This window comes from Eublepharis macularius, chromosome 4 (assembly GCF_028583425.1).
Source record: "Eublepharis macularius isolate TG4126 chromosome 4, MPM_Emac_v1.0, whole genome shotgun sequence".
NCBI lineage: Eukaryota > Metazoa > Chordata > Lepidosauria > Squamata > Eublepharidae > Eublepharis > Eublepharis macularius.
The window spans coordinates 99,815,379-99,832,884 of NC_072793.1; the positions used below are offsets into that span (position 1 = coordinate 99,815,379).

The following is a 17,506-nucleotide window of genomic DNA, read 5'->3' on the forward strand; positions in this document are numbered from 1 at the left end:
AGAACCCTCAAAGAAAAAATCCTTGATCCTTCTCCTTGTGTCATGTGGCAAGGCTGTCGACCTAAGCCAAGAATGCTTGTGTAATGTGATGCTGAAAGCCGTAGCTCAAGCAGAAGTGTCTGCAGTATGCTTTGCCGCTGTTATCATCTGTTTGGACAACTTCAAGGCTTCCATTTGGAGAACCTTTGCCAAGGAACAACAATATCAGATAAAGACTCTATGCAGGTAGTCATCTTCTCCCACAAGAGGAGGTTATAGGATCCCATAATCGCCTGATAGTTAGCAATCCAAAAAATTAGAACTGCAGAAGAATAGAATTTGCAACCTATCGTGTCTAATTTCCTACCCTCTCTATCTTGACGTGCAGAATTGAGCCCCAGTCTACATCAGGACTGGATCTCTTCCGCAATCATGGAAGATGGGGGAGGGTGCATGAAGAGACATGAACAGTCCTCCTGTTTGACCTTGTAAAAAATCTCCACTTTCCGTAAGGTGGCTTGGGTTGAAGAAGGCTTGTCCTACACAGTGTTGGCCAAATCGACCAAGTCCTCCAGAAATGGTAAGACAATATTTGCAGGAGCATCGGTGTATAGGGGTTGAAGAACTTTGCTTTTAGGTTTTGGATTAACTGAAGAGACATCCAGTTCAAGAGCCTGAGTCATTCTTAACATTGGCTCAAAGAACATCCTGTAGTCCTCTATGAAGGAAGTAGAAGTGGAACTCTCCACTATTTTGTCTGGAATGGGCTCCGAGGCCATCTCAGACACAAGGTCAAATCTGGATGCTACTTCATTCTCTTCAGAGTCAGAACCAAGCATACATTCCTGTTGAGTAGGAGGCATCGAAATCGAAGGTAGAGTCAGTACAGAAAGGGATGGAGCCTATGAGAGCATTCCCAGAACTGATGCAAGTTGCATGGCATCAAACTAAACCTTTCAGGCTATCAAAAAAAAGATGGCTGGAAAAAAAGATCCTAGGGCTGAGGCTGGAAACTGCTGCAGAACAGAGGGGAGTATTGGTGGATGCAAAGTGGGAACTGACTGAGATGGCAGAGTAGACAAATCCACTGCATCCTGTAAAGGGAACATCAGAACTGAAGGAGCAAGTGGGAATTGCTATGGAACTGATGGAGAGGCCGTTGCTTGATCTGGTTCAGAACAACTCTCATCCCTGGAGTGAAATTCATGCTGTTTGGATGGATAAAGAGTCTGTCATGGACCAACAAGGCCTCAGTGATAGTGAGGACTCCTCAGAAGAAGATGAGCCCCATGTAGCCAGTTCTGAAACAGCAGATGCCAGCAAGCAGGAGGAAAAGTTGCTGGCTGATCAGAGTTCACACAGCCAGTAGCTGGGGCAGAACCACCGACACCCTCCAGCACTGACACAACAGGTGAAGCCCAGCCAGTTGTTTCCACACCCTTAGAGCATTGTAGACGGAGGGTGGGGTTCGCCCACACCCTTAGAGCACTTTAGACGGAGGCGAAGAGCAGAGCTATAGGAGAGATGGCAGAGTTCATGACTTGTGACCCAACACAAGCTGCTTGCTGATGGCAACAATGAGTAGCTGCAGGATAACTCCCAAGCAGCTGGCCGCAAACAGCACATGGCTGTAAAAACCAGCTGAGGGGAACTGCAGGGTATAGAAGCAACAAGTTGGAATCCCACTGGTGCCATGGCCACTATCCTGTCTTGTTTCCTGTGACTCTCTGGACTGTTCTATGACTCTGCCTGTGTTGTGACCTCGGACCTGCCGGTGACTGTCCTTTGGACCTTCTGACCTTGCTATTAGGATTGCCCCTCAGACCAGACCACTAATGGTTCTTGACTTTGGAATAGACCTTGACCCATGCTGCATGGGCTGGCACCCAGGCCTGCTCTGATGGTGTGACCTGTGCTGCCCCAGCCCAGCCCACAACAGGGTCCATGGTGGAACCATGGCCATATCTTCCTTCCCTCTAGCCAGTGTTGAGCGAGGTAAGGTGGTAGAGGGGACCTTAGACACCTTCCGGGGCCGTCTTGGATCCAAGGAAGGCTTGTTTGGATATGAAACCTGCACCTTATGCCTTCATTTCATTTTAGCCTTCTTAGAGGGCAGCTCAGAGGAGATCAATGGAACTGGCAATCAGGACCAGTTTTGAGGCCGTTTAGAGATCAGAACCGAGGGCATGGAACTGGGCCACTTAGTTTGCTCTCGTGTGGCAGATAACTTTACTGCTGGGATATTGGAGGTGGAGGCAGGCTGTTTAGTCTGCTCCTATGTGGCAGATAACTTTACTGCTGGGATATCAGAGCTAGACAACACCCTTTCCCATAGGGCTGCTTTAAGTCTCAAAGCCCAATCAGTGCATGCCTTGGAGTGAACAGCTGGCACTGTTGGCATGCGACAAAGGAGGCAAAGCTTGTGCTGATCGGTTTGGATAATTATGATAGAACAATGAGCACATTTTTTAAACAGAGTCATTTGAGCCATGAAGAATATTTTTGTTGTTGGGAAGAAAAAATGAACCAGAAGTGAAGGAACACACTGAGGTAAATTGAATTACTAGGAGCCAAAATGCTATACGTGCTCTCCTGATGGCAGCAAAAGGAGAACTGAGGGAAGTAAGTGTTGCTCCCTCATGTCACATGACTGTTTAAGTGGGAAAATGTGTCAAGGGAGAGATGCCCTAGGAGCCTTCTAGATGCTGGAAAAATCTTTCTGTGGGACGGCACAGAAGACAGATGATGAAGCAGATGTTTCTTGCTACTTATCAGGAAATGCCTCTCAGGGCCGTATTATTCATAAGGCTGAAGCATAGGGGCCCTGCAGGGACTAGGGTCCCATCAATTGTTTTTGCTGAGGCACAGCCCCACATACATTACAATTAATTGATTCTCTTATATAACCTCTATTAATAATTAACTGCTTCCTTATTGAAGTGAAACAAATTGTCTCTTATTTTAAAACAATTATCCATAAATTATATATTTTAAAATAAATAATAAAAAAGTCACTTCAAAATTCCTGAAGTGTTCTACTCGCACAATACAAATATTTAAAAAATTGTGACTCGAATTCTTCAAGAGACCCTCAAAATAAATATAGGGCTATGTACTGTGTTCTAGTACCTACCATACCAAGGTCAGGCTGTCAGCTGTAGTGGTGTGAAAGATTGAAGTGCCAGAGGGGGCCTGCAATACCTGAAAGCCTAGGGGCCTGGCCATGCAATACCTGAAAGCCTAGGGGCATGGCCCTGATGCTTTCTTGTCCCTAGCTTTGTTATATCATGTTGAAGTCTGTTCAGTGCAAACCTTTAAACCTGTAGGGACAAAAGGAAACAGAATCTGCCCCTTGATTTTCAGTAGGAAGGAAGAAGCCAGTGCCCATCAGCCACTGTGTTGCACCTCACCGGAAATGTCATAGCTCACCCCGTAACCCCTCCCCCAAGGGAATGAGGGATCCCACAGTTGGGGAACCTATATTTTAATTAATCATTTGGGAACTGTGATGATTCAAATGTTTAGTAAAACCTAATCTAGCCCAGTTTCTGTAAGAATGACTGGAGTATTATTAGAAGTAATCCAGTCAGAAAGGAGGTCAGCATGTTTATTAACCATCTGTCTAGAATCTTTGAATTCTGACCTAATTATCTTGTGGTAACAATGTCTAGTAGAGATATTTTTCAAAGTCAGTGTAAAAAAATATTTTCATAGATTGGTTATTGAATTTTGTTACATTTTGATAGTCACATGCTATGATTGCAAGTATCATATCACTTTACCATAAATTCCTGAAAACATCTTAATGAGGTATTTGTGATATTTCCCCCACCCCACCCCTGTTTCCCATATATCCAGTTTACTTACACAGTAAACTTTTAAAAAACAAGTTTCTTTCAGTGCACTATGAAATAACAAGTTCCTACAAAAAATGGTATAAAATACATTTGGTTGTTAAGCTGAAACCAAAGGTTGTTTTCTTTTGTCATAAATCATTTCTGCCAGTGAAAGACGGGACATTTTTTGTTGATTCCCCCTCGCCAGTTGCTGCATCCCCCTGGACTCCCAGAAATGCTGTTCATGGGGGATAAAGAAACTCCAGAACAGCATGGGACTGTGAAGTTGGTAAATGCAGTGGGAAGGAGGAATTGCTGGAAGAGACCTTTTTACTAGCAGAAACTGTTCTTTTATCTAATTAACGCCCCCCCCCCCATCTTGCTGGTCTTGTTAAGGCAAGTTAAGATTCTTGCAAGTTTATGGAACTAACTATATGAGGAGGAAAACAAGCACCCAGTTTGCACGTTGAGGAAAAAATGCTTTCAAGTAGCATCCAGACAGGGCAAACAACTTCTGTGTAAGTGACCTCTGTTTTTGAATGCAGGTCCACCAACAATAACTGAAGGAATAGGAATAATGAATACATGTTTTCATTTTGTACATGTTCTTAACTTGCTTTCTTTATTCTGCACTTAATGAAAGTTTTGGGGAGAGGGGTTGAATTTGTCTCTTTTGCAAGCAGGCATGGGTAAGTAATGGGCAGTGGCAGATATGCTGTCAGGAGAAAATGATTGGGAGTGTATGAGGCAGAAGCATATAATCATTTAGGGTTACCTACCTGTTACAATGGGGCATTTGTCTATATTGCAGTCCCTTGCTTGGAACCCCCCCCCCCCCAGTCTCTTAGTATGAAAGAAGCCTGCCTGCTCTTTTCAAAGAAACCTGCTTTTCAAGCTTTATTGGAATTATACATACTGCCATTCCCCTCCACCTCCACCCAAACAAAAAGGGCTGCAGTATGCTCTATCTAACTGTAATAGTACTGCAGCCTTATATTTTCCTATATTCGTGTCTTAATAGTAATTGCAAAGCTTTTCTTTGAACACAGAAATATATACAAGAAGGTGGCCAGCCACAAAACTATAGGCTGAAACGTCTTTCTAGCAGCAGTGAACAAGAAAAGGGTCTGAGTCTACTACTTATTTTGATTATTCTTGTTTTTCAGGATGGTATAGAGGAATTTCACTTAAGAAGCCCAATGTAAAGGTGAGAAAAGATTCTCTGCTTAATAATAACTATCTTCAGATTGATCCAGCCTTGAAAATGACTACAAAAAATGTTCAGAAGGCCTTACATCTACACTTTCAAGCTATCTGTAATGTATTGATTTTTTAAAAAAAATCTTGGAATGATCCTTGTTTGCTGTGTGCCAGGAAGCTGTAACATTGTAACAACACTGATATAACTATGGCTATCTAACTTTTAATTAACTAGATTTGGAATGTTTCACTTCTAAATTGACTGGATTTAAACATGTAGGAAGTGATAACCAATACTTTATATAAACAATAAAACTGTAAATCATCTGCTTTCCAGGAATTTTTTCATACTTTTAAAGTAATTATGATGAATTATAATGAAGCAACATATATTATAATGAAGCAACAGGAATGAATAAAAATTGTTAATTGTTAGTAATTACTGAAAAAATTGTTAGTAATTACTGAACATGTAAACAATTTGTAATTATGTCTTCTGAAAAAAGATGTTATGGAAATGTAGCAATCTAAGTACATGGGATTGGATCCAATGACTTCCTTCCACTAAATGAATTCTTCAGCTGGAGGAATTTCCAGTCCTCTGAGAGAGTACTAAATTGTCAAATAAGTATTCAAAGTCACACACACCACTACACTGCTAATGTCTGTGCAGTGCTGTTGTAGCTAGTTACTATTTTATGCTATCTCAGTATGGAAAAGAAATGGCAAAATGACACAATTCCCAGAAGCAGAGAGCATAGCACCTGCACTAAAGTCCACAGCAACACTGCTGGCATTCACCAATCACAGAACGGCATGCCGGTGGTGTCCATGTCAGCTATGAATGGAAGCAACTTTTGCGACCTTACATCTTGTATCCTTTCAACCCTGCTATAGCAGCTAAGACAAATCAAGTACAGCTAGACCTAGATTTAAATTGAGAGGGTTTAATTGGAGGTAAGATTTAAATCAAGAGTCTCCAACTTTTTTGAGCATGTGGGTATTTTGAGAGGGGATGGTGAGCACAACCTCAAATGGCTTCCATAGGAGGCAGAGCTAAGGCCAAAATGACTGCTGCATGGGGCAAAGCTAAATGTAATGCCTCCATCTTCGCTTTGCAAAAGAAGCACATGGCAACTATGATGAACACACAAGACTACCTTATTCAGAATCCAGCCATTGGTCTGTCAGGGTTGGAATTATTTGTACTTTGTTTGGAAGCATGGTCCAGGCACAGGGAGGATGGCAGACTTTGAAAAGGAAGGGGTGAGCTCTTGAACACTTATCTCTCCTCATGCAACAGCCCGGCTCCATGACCAGCCCAGTCCCTCATGGGCCCTGCATGTGGAGAGGTTTCTGAACCTCAAAAACGCTAGAGGGCACTCCTTCTCCCTTCCTCTTGCTGCTTTCCTTCCTTTTCCCAATGTGATTAGGAGGGTGAGGAGTGCCCTTCCCTCAGTTCTGTCTCTGCAAGGACTAAAAGAGAGTCCTTTTTGCAAAGCTCATTTTGTTGAAGACCTTTTCCTGCAGTTAAAAAGCATTAGAAGATCAAAATTGGTCTACATTTGGAGAAAAAAACTTAGATGATTTATATCTAGGCTAGTCCTCAAAATGTGGCCCAAAGTGCTCTTTTCAAAAAGAGTACATCCTGTGGGGAAAAAATGACTTACACTATCACATTCTATGGCTGTTGTTCCTTAGTAAGGAACATGTATCTAGACCATTTATAAGCAAGCCATGATTGAACCTCATGCTTGAGGCTGCTTTGTGGGGAAAAGCTCTCTTTGGCGCAGCTCCAGAAATTGCCCAAGCAGAACACTGCTTGCCACTCTGGACAGAAGGATCCAGGCGTCATTGGTTCCGATGGTTCCAAGACTAACTCAGGCCCTTCAGTTCTAGCTGCAGCTCCAATTAACACTTTGGCTTCTACTCCAGCTTCGCCAGGACGTAATGCCTCAGAGCCACCAGCAAAAATGGCCTCAGCACAAACATCAGAATTCTGAAAAGTTGTCAAAGTCATCCAAGTTCTCCTTGGCTCTGACTCTCATCCATGAGAGTCGGTTCCAGATACACCAGTTCTCAAACCTGCTGAAAATTTAATGCCAATCTTCCACGGGCTCCAATGTTAACCAGCCATATATACCAGGGCTGCTGTGAAAGTGCTGTGGAATATTTATTTAGAAATGTTTATCTTGCCTTTCTCCTAATAGAAAGAAAGCTGAAAACAAAATTATACCAAAATATATATAACAGCAAACGAACGTAAAACATACAGCATAGTTTAATTTCAGATTGCTAGCCATGTTAGTCTATAATATCATTTGGCAGTTGGCACCCATCTTAAATATCACTAAAATTTTCCTAAGTATATCTGTATCTAACAAAGTGAGCACTGAGTCGCAAACAATAAGGCCAAAGAAGAGCAAGAGTGAAACAGGAGCATCTGTAGGATCAATCCCCCTCCTTGTATTTGAGGCTGATTTTGATGAATGTTTAAATCAGGAGTCCCCAGCCTTTTTGAGCTTGTGAGCACTTTTGTAATTCTGACACAAGGTGGTAGGCGCAGCTATAAAATGGCTGCTACAGAAGGTGTAGCCAACCACAAAATGGACGCCACAGGAGGCAGAGCTAGCTATAACGTATCAGGGAATGAGGTTGTGCATGACTCTAATAGTAATTCTTCAACATTTCAGCAGAAGCTCTGTTTAACAGGATGCCTTCTAAAATGAACATACTGTTTAAAAATAATTTTGCATACATACAGCTAACCTTCAGTCCCACAGTAAAGGACCTTGAGCTGCTGATGTAACTTTTAAAAAATCTGCACAGCCAATCAGATCTTCAGTAGCCAATAAGAAACTCTGCTAGGCAAAAGCCCCACCTGACGCTGTCTCTTTTCAAAAAACACTTGGTGGGTGCCAAGAAGGGTGTTGGTGAACACTATGGAGCCTATGTGCACCACATTGGGGAACTGTGGTTTAAATGATAAACATTTTAATGCTTTAAACAGCTGCTTTTTCAAAACAATATTTACATCCCTACTACCAAGCTGCAAGCAGCTTCAGAGTGCCACCCATAACAGATGCTTTTGTAACCCCTGATTGGTCATATTGCTGACTAACAGCTGCTCCATGTTATCTGGACTGAGCATGAGTTTGTTAACAACATCCCGTCTACTACTGCTTCCAGGATCAAATATTCAGAACGTTAATCACCTCACATGAATCAGATGAAAAGAGAACTAATGCTGGACGTTATCCACATATTGGTGACAGTTCACTCAAAATATCTGGAAGATATTACCCTGTGATTTCACATGGACATTAAAAACATAGAGGATAAGATTGAACTGCGTGGGAACCTGCAGTTCAAGAACCACACAGCTGAGAAGTTATTACTCATCATGATTACCTTCTGGTATTAATCAGCCAGATAGTAACAGCCACTGAAGCACAGAAACTCATTTTTGCCAATCATCTTGTAATGATACCATTGTTGATTGGTCTAGAAAAATCAGCAGAGATGCACTTCTCCATCTCTTTCCTCAGCATAAGTCATCCATCATAGCAGCTAAGGCAGTTCTGGCAGCAAAACCTGGCCTGAAACCAGACAGAAATAGGTTTTTAATCCGTTTCCTTCAAGAAAGCCTGGTGGTATCCATCCACAACTTGCCCAAGAAAGGAATGTTATCAATGGACAGTAATTATTCATATCTTTAGGGTTAAGACTCAAGAGGGTTTTCTCTAAAGATGAACCCCACTTCTGCCTTCTTCACAACTGTTTGGCATGCTACTATGTTTATTTATTATATTTCTATGGTGCCTCTTCAGAGTTGCTCAAGGCAGCTTATAATTAAACAACGTAACAATATGTGCACTTAAATTTCTATGGTAAATGTACTGGCTAAGTGCTGTAATAAAGAATAATAAATAATAACATAACAATATGGACGTAACTGACATTAAAACTATCACATTATAAAATCTGGTACGATAACTCTCTAATTAAAAGCCTGTGTAAAAAGATGTGTTTTGGTCTGGCACCTAAAAGAAACTAAAGTGCCAAGTGAGCCTCAAGGGAGAGGGCATTTCAGAAGCAAGGTGCCACCATAGAATAAGCCCTGTCCTTTCTTCATGAATGCATTTACCACCTTTTGAAATCCATCTGAAATTTTTGATTGACTAGGTTTTGTTACTGACTGGCAAAACTTAAAGGAGAAAGTGCAAAAGCAGGATTACAGCTGAGCATCAAGGAGACCAAAGTAAAGGCTACTGAGGAATTACAAAATTTAAGATTGATAATAAATTGAAATTGTTAAAAGATTTTTTATTCCTTGGCAGCCAAGAAATCAGAAGGAGATTGAGACTTGCAAGGGTAGCCATGAAGGAACTAGAAGAGATCCTTAAGGATAAGGAAGTGTTGCTGGGGACAAAGATTAAGATAATCCAAACGATGGTATTCCCCATTACTTTGTATGGATGTGAAAGTTAGGCAATGAAGAAAGCTGACAGGAAGAAAATTGTTTCATTTGAAATGTGGTGCTGGAGGATAGTTTTAATGTGGGCTGCCAAAAAGACATTGGGTTCTAGATCAAATCAAGCCTGAATTCTCCCTACCAGCTAAAATGATGAAACTGTTATTGTATTTTGATCACACCATGAGATGACAAGACTAACTGGAAAAGACAATAATGCTAGGAAAAATTGAGGCAGTAAAAAAAGAGATGGCAGTAGGAAAATGAGATGGATTGACTCAATAAAGGAAGCTACAGCCTGAGCAAGGTTGTTAATGATAGGATGTTTTGGAGGCTGTTAATTCTTAGGGTTGCCGTGAATTTGGAAGCGACTTGATGGCACATGAAAGCTTTTATAAGCCAGGAATGGCAATGGTTGAGCTTTGAGGATGTCAGGTTGAATTGACAGCAGAATCACAGGTAGAGTATGCACAGTTGTGGTAGTGAAATAAATATTTAAGTAGTTTGCAGTGATACAAAAGACAGGTTAGAACAAGAGGGTTGGCAACTACACAGAAGAGCAGCTAGATACACAGTAGTCATTGGTTGTGTAGTAGATTCAGTTGGCACTGAAATGTTTGTGGGGTCCTTTCCCACCTCTACTTTTGTTGGTGGATTGTCTGGAAAAAGTGAAAGGAGACATAAGGTTCCACAGTAATAACAAACAGCATGTGAGTTCAAGCACTCTACATGTGGTGTGTGAGCTATACATCTGATAGAGTAGCATCACCTAGGTACTTTTCTTGTTTCTATATCATTTTCCTCCTCTTAGGTGTCTCCCATATAATGAGATCCACTTGTAGGGGAAGATAGTATAGTAATCATACAAATAACACATCTCTTGTAAGGAGACATATTATAACTCTGTCTGTGGTTTTTAGTTTGGATTGCTCAGTAGTTGGAATGGCTGTTAGTTGCCCAAAAATATGGTTGTGCTCACTGTTTCTTTGACTTGCATGGGGGATTACACTGAAATAACATCGTGCCAACATTCTGCCAGCATTGATGGTTGTTGTGGGTTTTCCGGGCTGTATTGCCGTGGTCTTGGCATTGTAGTTCCTGATGTTTCGCCAGCAGCTGTGGCTGGCATCTTCAGAGGTGTAGCACCAAAAGACAGAGATCTCTCAGTGTCTCTGTCTTTTGGTGCTACACCTCTGAAGATGCCAGCCACAGCTGCTGGCGAAACGTCAGGAACTACAATGCCAAGACCACGGCAATACAGCCCGGAAAACCCACAACAACCATTGTTCTCCGGCCGTGAAAGCCTTCGACAATACATTCTGCCAGCATATTTCCAAAGGGTACTCCTGTTTCTGCATTGTGCATCAGACACTGTGTCTTGTATGGGAAACACTGCTAGGAATTGTTGAGGGAGGAAGAGTTGTTGAGCTGATGCACAGCTGGGTACATGTTGCAGGTTGCTCTGAGGGATATTGGGCTAATTTCTGGCCTTTATGCTGCTAGAGCATTTACAGCATATTTCAGCATTGGGCTAGCATATTTTAGCATTACTCTGATACAGGGGCTTGGTAACCATCCTAAGGAATTCCAGGATGGCTTTAGGATTGCACCCTTAAAATGCTTAATTATTTGATGCCATGCTGAATTTTGTGTGATTAACTATGCAATCCTAAGCAGAGTTACTCCAGTCTAAGTAATTCTGCTTAAAATTGCACTGCGAATGTACCTAACTTACTGTAATATGCATCCAGTGTCCTTGATCCAGACAAGGTAGCAGTTAGAGATTCTTGCATAGCCTGAAACTTTGGGGAATATGCATTCTCATCTGCAGTGGAATGAGGTTGGAAATCTATTTACATCTTATATTGCAAATAGGTATGGTATTGGTTATACATGGCATTGTATATACATTTGCATCCAGTCTGTGCTTGCAGTTTCTGATCCAGCATAAACTACTTCCATGTGCAGATCAACCTTAAATATGGTGAAGATTTGCTAATAAAACCAAAAGTACTAACGAAGTGCTATAGATGATAAGGCTAATGTTTCAGATGGCAATCCAGATTATATATATATATAAACTTCCTAGTGCTAATACTGCATTTTTTTAAAATGTCCATTTTATACTTTAAAAGCAAAAGTGTATGTTAAGCTGTGGGTTCAAAAAGTTTGGATATTGAACAGAACAGTGATTATCAGAGTAAATACTTGATCATGTTCTGTAGCCATTTTAAATTATCTGAAGTTGTAAGTTTAATATTTGCTAAAAGGATTATTACTTTCATAAAAGCAGCTAACAATTACATATTTTAGTGTTAAAAGTGGATGTGTTGATTTCAGGTTTTTTAAAATTGGTTATCAGCTAACAAATTTATTTTCTTGAATATCTGCTACTTGTACTTATTGCCTTAAAGACTAGAATTGCTTTTCCCTTGCAGGGGATCTTTCCTGCTAACTATATTCACTTGAAAAAGGCTGTAGTCAGTAACAGAGGGTGAGTATTTCCTTTGAACTTTTAGTATTTGAGATCATTGCATTAAATAAAACAAATAGAAATAAGTTTACCCCTGACCAAATTGGCACCTTTGAATGACATTATTAAACACGTTCTATACAGAAAATCAGGAATGTTGTTTTAACTTTCTAGTGTCCTGATTTAGACTTGAAGTACAAGATAATTGAACATACATCAGAAAATACTTACAAATAAACATTTTATTTCACCTGCTGAGTACAAAGGATGATTGGATGATTCTTTCTGTGGACTTATGATGCTAAATGCTGATGTGTGTACAAGAAATAGTAGAGAATTGATGAAAGGTGTGCACTTTAAAAAATCAGTATTATTCATATCCAGGTGTCTGGAATACCATATATATTCAATATTACAGCTATTAGGAGGCAATAATACCAGTTTAGTATTCAGATCTGGGTTTTATTCAGGAAACCAAGTACATTTGGCTCCATTATTCCCTAACAGGGAAACTACCTGGGGGGCTGGGGGGGTGTTTTTGTGCAAACTGCACTAAAATAACAGGTGACCTAGTCCTTCTGTCGACTGCTGACCCCACAAGTTTCAAGAAGATTGGGCCGAGGGGTACAATTCTATGAGCCTCTGAACAAGCTGCCCCCACCACTCTTCATTGTTCCCTATTTGGGGGGTGGGAATTCCAAGCTACCTTTCCAGCAAAAACACCTTAACCAAACACACAGGCATAACCATTGGCCAGTAGCCAGTACCAAATGCAAGCTGAACCAAGAAAGCCTAATAAAACCAACATCAAACCAGAGAAACTCAGCAGAACCAATGCCAAACCAGAGAACAAAAGTGAAGCAAGGGACAGTGTTGCAAGTCCAGCAGAACCAGTGTCACTCACAGAAGCCAGGCAGAACCCAGGCCCAACGTGGGAATACCATAGAACAGAACCAAGTACTAACATCAACCATCCAGCAGAACCACCGACCTGGCTCAAGCACTGGCAATTGCAAGCAAACCCACAGAGTATTAACTTAGTATAAGATCCCTCTTCCAAAGAAGGCTGCAGAAAGTGAAAGGCAGGGTTAATTCTGGGTAGCCCAAATTTTACTCTCTCTGCAGTCTGCAGCCTACACTGTCATGCATTAGCTCAGAGCAGCCTAGAGATGGAGCTGCAGAAGCTGCCCTTCATCACTGACCCTTCTGTTCCCTCCCGCCCCTGTAAAAGAAGAAAGTTTAGTTAACACAACAACACAATAGTACGCTGCACTAGCTTTGTCTTTGGTGCTTCTGTGAGTTTTCTTCTGCTTGTTTTAATTTAACATTGCCATATATATGGTGTCAATTCTCTACTTTCCCCCGGATTCGGTTTCGTTTTCTCGGCCATGTCGGACGCTCCTCTCCGCAGGTCTGGGAGGAAGCGCCCGAGCAGCCTGACTGGGCGGCTGATCTGCGAAGATTATCTCCCAGGACTCCCAGTGAGGGAGGCAGGGTCTGGAACGCGGTGGGAAGAGCCCCCTGAAATCGATGCAGGGGGTAAATTGCCCGTTTGTTCCTATGGAGGCCGGCAGACGTGCGCGGCACCTCGAGTGCTGCCGGGCCATGGAAAACGGCAAAGAGCAGAACTAGGCGGAAGCCTGTAAGTAAGCGAATCCCTTCTGTTATTACAAGCGCACGCGAAGGAGTGGTGGGATCTGAAGCTAAGAAGGCTCGGGTTTCTTCCCCCTCGCTGAGTTTCAGAACTTGGTCGGCGGTCCCCCCCCCCTAAAATGGCGGCAAAAAAGCAGAGTCCCGCTTTGGGCAAGTCAATTTCGGCTGCCCTGCAGGGGAAAGGAGAGTCGCTCGGGGACTTGGTGAAGAGGTCGGTCATCGAAGCCATAAAGCCCTTTGTTGACAAGCTGAATGAAACAGATCAAAGGGTGGGCTTAATTGAGAGCGATGTGAAAACCATTTAAGGAAGTAGCGGGGGGGGGCAGAGAAGTCTGCTCGGGAAAATGCGTCACTCGTGAGGGCAACGAACAGAGAGTTAAAGCTGGTGGAGAACCAGTTGATCGGGCTACAAGTGGAACGAACACAGACAATTTTGTGCCTCCAGAACGTGAAAGAGGAGGAAAATGAGGATTTAAGGGATCTTGCCTCGGAACTATTGGCGACACCCGCGAGGGCAACTGAAGAAGAGGTAGAAAGCGCCATTTTGGAAGTCCGTCGGGCTTCTTCAAAATATGCAACGAAGCGTCAGCTGCCTCGCGAGATCATCATCGATTTTTCATCTAAGAGGATCCGAGACACTATCCTATATAACTCATACAATGCAGACCTGGACTTTCTGGGTAATAAGGTTAAGATACTGAAGGACGTTCCATTCCTAGTTCGGAAAAGGAGATTTAAGTATAAAAAGTTTGCAGCTCTTCTGAGGGAACGTGGAATAAAGTATAAATGGCTATTTCCGGAAGGTATCTGGTTTAGTTACAAAGATCAAGCTTACAAGATAACATCAGAAGATCAACTAAGGGATTTTGAGGACAAAAACCAAGAATTTCAGCAAGACACCAAGCAAGAAGAAAAGGATTTGAAGTCTGAAGGGGGGGGAGGGAACGAGCACTGCGGTTGCAGCTGCTCAGAGAGAATTGCGTCCGGGACCCAGGGAGGGGAGGAAGACTTAATTTGGATTGCAATCTGTATTTTGCAAGGTCAACCACTCCATCAATATCTTACAAAGTTTTAATTTTTTAATAATGGCAGTATGAAGGGAAAGCATTATTTGTAGTGTAGTGTTGTTATATGTTGCTGTTTTTTTTTCTTTCCTTCCCCTGCCCCCCTTCTTTCCCTTTGTATTGTTAGTTAATGTAAGTAACAAAAAAATAAAAAAAAATAAAAAAAAATTCTCTACTTTCCCCCTACATCTGTCTTCCTGTTCCAATGGCAAGGAAACAACATTTTTGCTGCTGCTTGTTTTAATTGTCTGCACAGAATTGTGCCAAGATCCAAGGAGTATACTGGCTGGGCTGGTGATTTTGATTAGGGGAAAATTTCAAGTTGGGAGTGTGAATTTTATATAAAGTGCCAACTGGATAAGGCAGGGGCCCTCAACCTTTTTGAGAGGGCAGGCACATTTGGAATTCTAACACAGGGTGGTATGTGCAACAACAGAATGGTTGCTGTGAGAGGCAGAGCCAGCCACAGAATGGTTCCTACAGCTTACCTTCGATCACAGAGTGAGTTGTGTTGTGGAAACAGCTTCTGCCAAAGCAACATTTTAAAAAATCTACACAGCCAATCAAATCTTTAGTGGCCAATCAGAAACCATGCTTGGCAAAAGCCCTGCCTGGCCCCACTCACTTTTAAAAACACTTTTTGGGCCCCAGGAAAGATGTCTGTGGGCACAGTGGTGCCGACGGGCACCATGTTGGGGATCTCTAGGATAAAGTGTCCTGCTGGTTTTCTACCTAACTTTTGGAAAGGCACTTTCCCCTCCTCCCCAACATAAACTGAGAGCCTCGCTACAAGTGACATCTTCCACGCGAAGGGCACTTGATCATTTTCGCAAGTCTTTCTGGGTACTGAAGTCCCTCTCCCACACCCCTTTTCCTTCTGTTCCTTCCCGTCTCCGTTAGCACGGCTGCCTGAAGAGACGGAGAAAGCCTACGAGAGCAGCTTTTGCAAATCATCTTGCTGGGGGGTGGGGAATGCTCTAGAGAAAGCTGACATGTGAAGTCCTCCCCTCTCTGTTAGAACTGTTAGGATCGCTGCCTTAAAAGTCAGAGAAAGCTGCAACTTTCTAAGCTTTCTCTAGAGTATTCCCCCCCTCCCCGAGCTGCCCGCTGCAACTTTGCTAATCGTCTTGCTCGGGGAGGGGGGGAAATACTCTAGAGAAAGCTTAGAAAGTTGCAGCTGCCCGCCCCCAAAGATCATTGAGAGCAGGCTTGCGACTAGAGAAACGATTTGCAAACGCAGGCTTTCTCTGACTTTTAAGGCAGCGATCCTAACAGTTCTAACAGAGAGGGGAGGACTTCACATGTCAGCTTTCTCTAGAGCATTCCCCACCCCCCAGCAAGACGATTTGCAAAAGCTGCTCTCGTAGGCTTTCTCCGTCTCTTCAGGCAGCCGTGCTAACGGAGACGGGAAGGAACAGAAGGAAAAGGGGTGTGGGAGAGGGACTTCAGTACCCAGAAAGACTTGCGAAAATGATCAAGTGCCCTTCGCGTGGAAGATGTCACTTGTAGCGAGGCTCTGAGAGAGGATGCAAGCTCAAGGCATGTTCACTTTACTCAATCTGAAAGTTCAGAGCAGGGAAACTGAAGAGTGGCAAGTTGACCTGTGGGAAGACCAACTGCTCAACTTTCCAAGGGAGCAGGTGAGTGTGGTGAGGGCTGAATATGTCGCCCGCATAGAAGAAGACACATTTTCTCAGCATGCTCGATAGAGGGCATGACAGGAGTTTCTGTTGCAAGAGAGAGTCCTGGCCAGACTGCCTCTTTCTTGGCCTAGTAGCTCAGAGGACAGGTGGTATGCAACTTGGAGGGATCTGCAAGGTAGCCCCTGACTATTGCCTCTGCTGAATCCTGGCTCACGCCCCTCTTATTCCCAGTGGGGCCAAGCACATCCTCCATGGACATCTGGGGAGTGGCTGTGGGGGACTTTTGTTGAGAAGAACAGGTGTGGGGAACAGCAGGTCTTACTTCTTCTCCCTCTGCTGGCAGGGTGCCCCTCTCAGCCTGTGTATGCTGCATATGCTGAGAGACCTCATCTCTCAAGCTGATGAGCTTGTACTTGGTGAGAGGTCGTTCTTGGTGAGAGATTGCAGGTGGAACTCCATGTACTGTTGCAGCCTTCTTACAAGTGCACAGACTGCTGAAACAAGGTCTGCATGTCCTGTGTTCTGTGCCTGGGTCCAAAAAGACAGTCATCTCCGTTTGAAGCATTTGGATCACAGGAATAACCAGACTGGAAATTGCAGTGTCAGATGAGACTGTAACAATGAAGTCTTTAAGGACCTCCACCATCTGGGAGATGGCCAGCTAGTTGTCTTGTCTGAATTGACTCTGCCCCTGGCTGAACTGACTCTTCCCCTTCCCAGTGTAAGTCTCTGAGAGCCACATTGTAAGGGTGGCCTGCTGGTTCACCAAATGCTCAAGCATGACATGGATGGAGTTCCACTGAGTGTTTTTGTTGCTGATCAGGTGATATTCTTACATGCCGGCCAGGACCTGCTTCTGTCTCAGCTGATGGGGGGGGGGTAGCCTTCACACTGCATGAGAAGTGACCCATGATGCACTGGCATTTCATGATGAGACACTGGAATTCAAAATTCGCAGCATTCAGTCTGAGAGCCTCAGGATTCAGATGCAATCCAAGTGCAGCTGTTACCCTAGGTGAAATTTGTGGGCCACACAGGAAACACGATCGACACTCTTGTCTAGATGTTTCTGCTGCCATTGGTCACCATATATCCCATGGTGATGCCTCCACTTACCCACTGCTCTAATTGACTCTCAGTGGCGGTAGAGATTTTGTCTGCTGTGTGTGCCTCATCAAAAACCT

General features: G+C 43.1%; 1 protein-coding gene across 1 annotated transcript in view; it reads left to right on the forward strand.

The window, feature by feature from the left end:
- DOCK3 (dedicator of cytokinesis 3) overlaps positions 1–17,506 on the forward strand; it is a 566,279-nt gene that overhangs the window by 115,693 nt on the left and 433,080 nt on the right. Inside the window, exons 4-5 of the mRNA XM_054976377.1 lie at positions 4,982–5,022; positions 11,928–11,983. Coding sequence (XP_054832352.1) covers positions 4,982–5,022; positions 11,928–11,983 — 97 coding nt within the window. The remainder of the gene's footprint in view (positions 1–4,981; positions 5,023–11,927; positions 11,984–17,506) is intronic.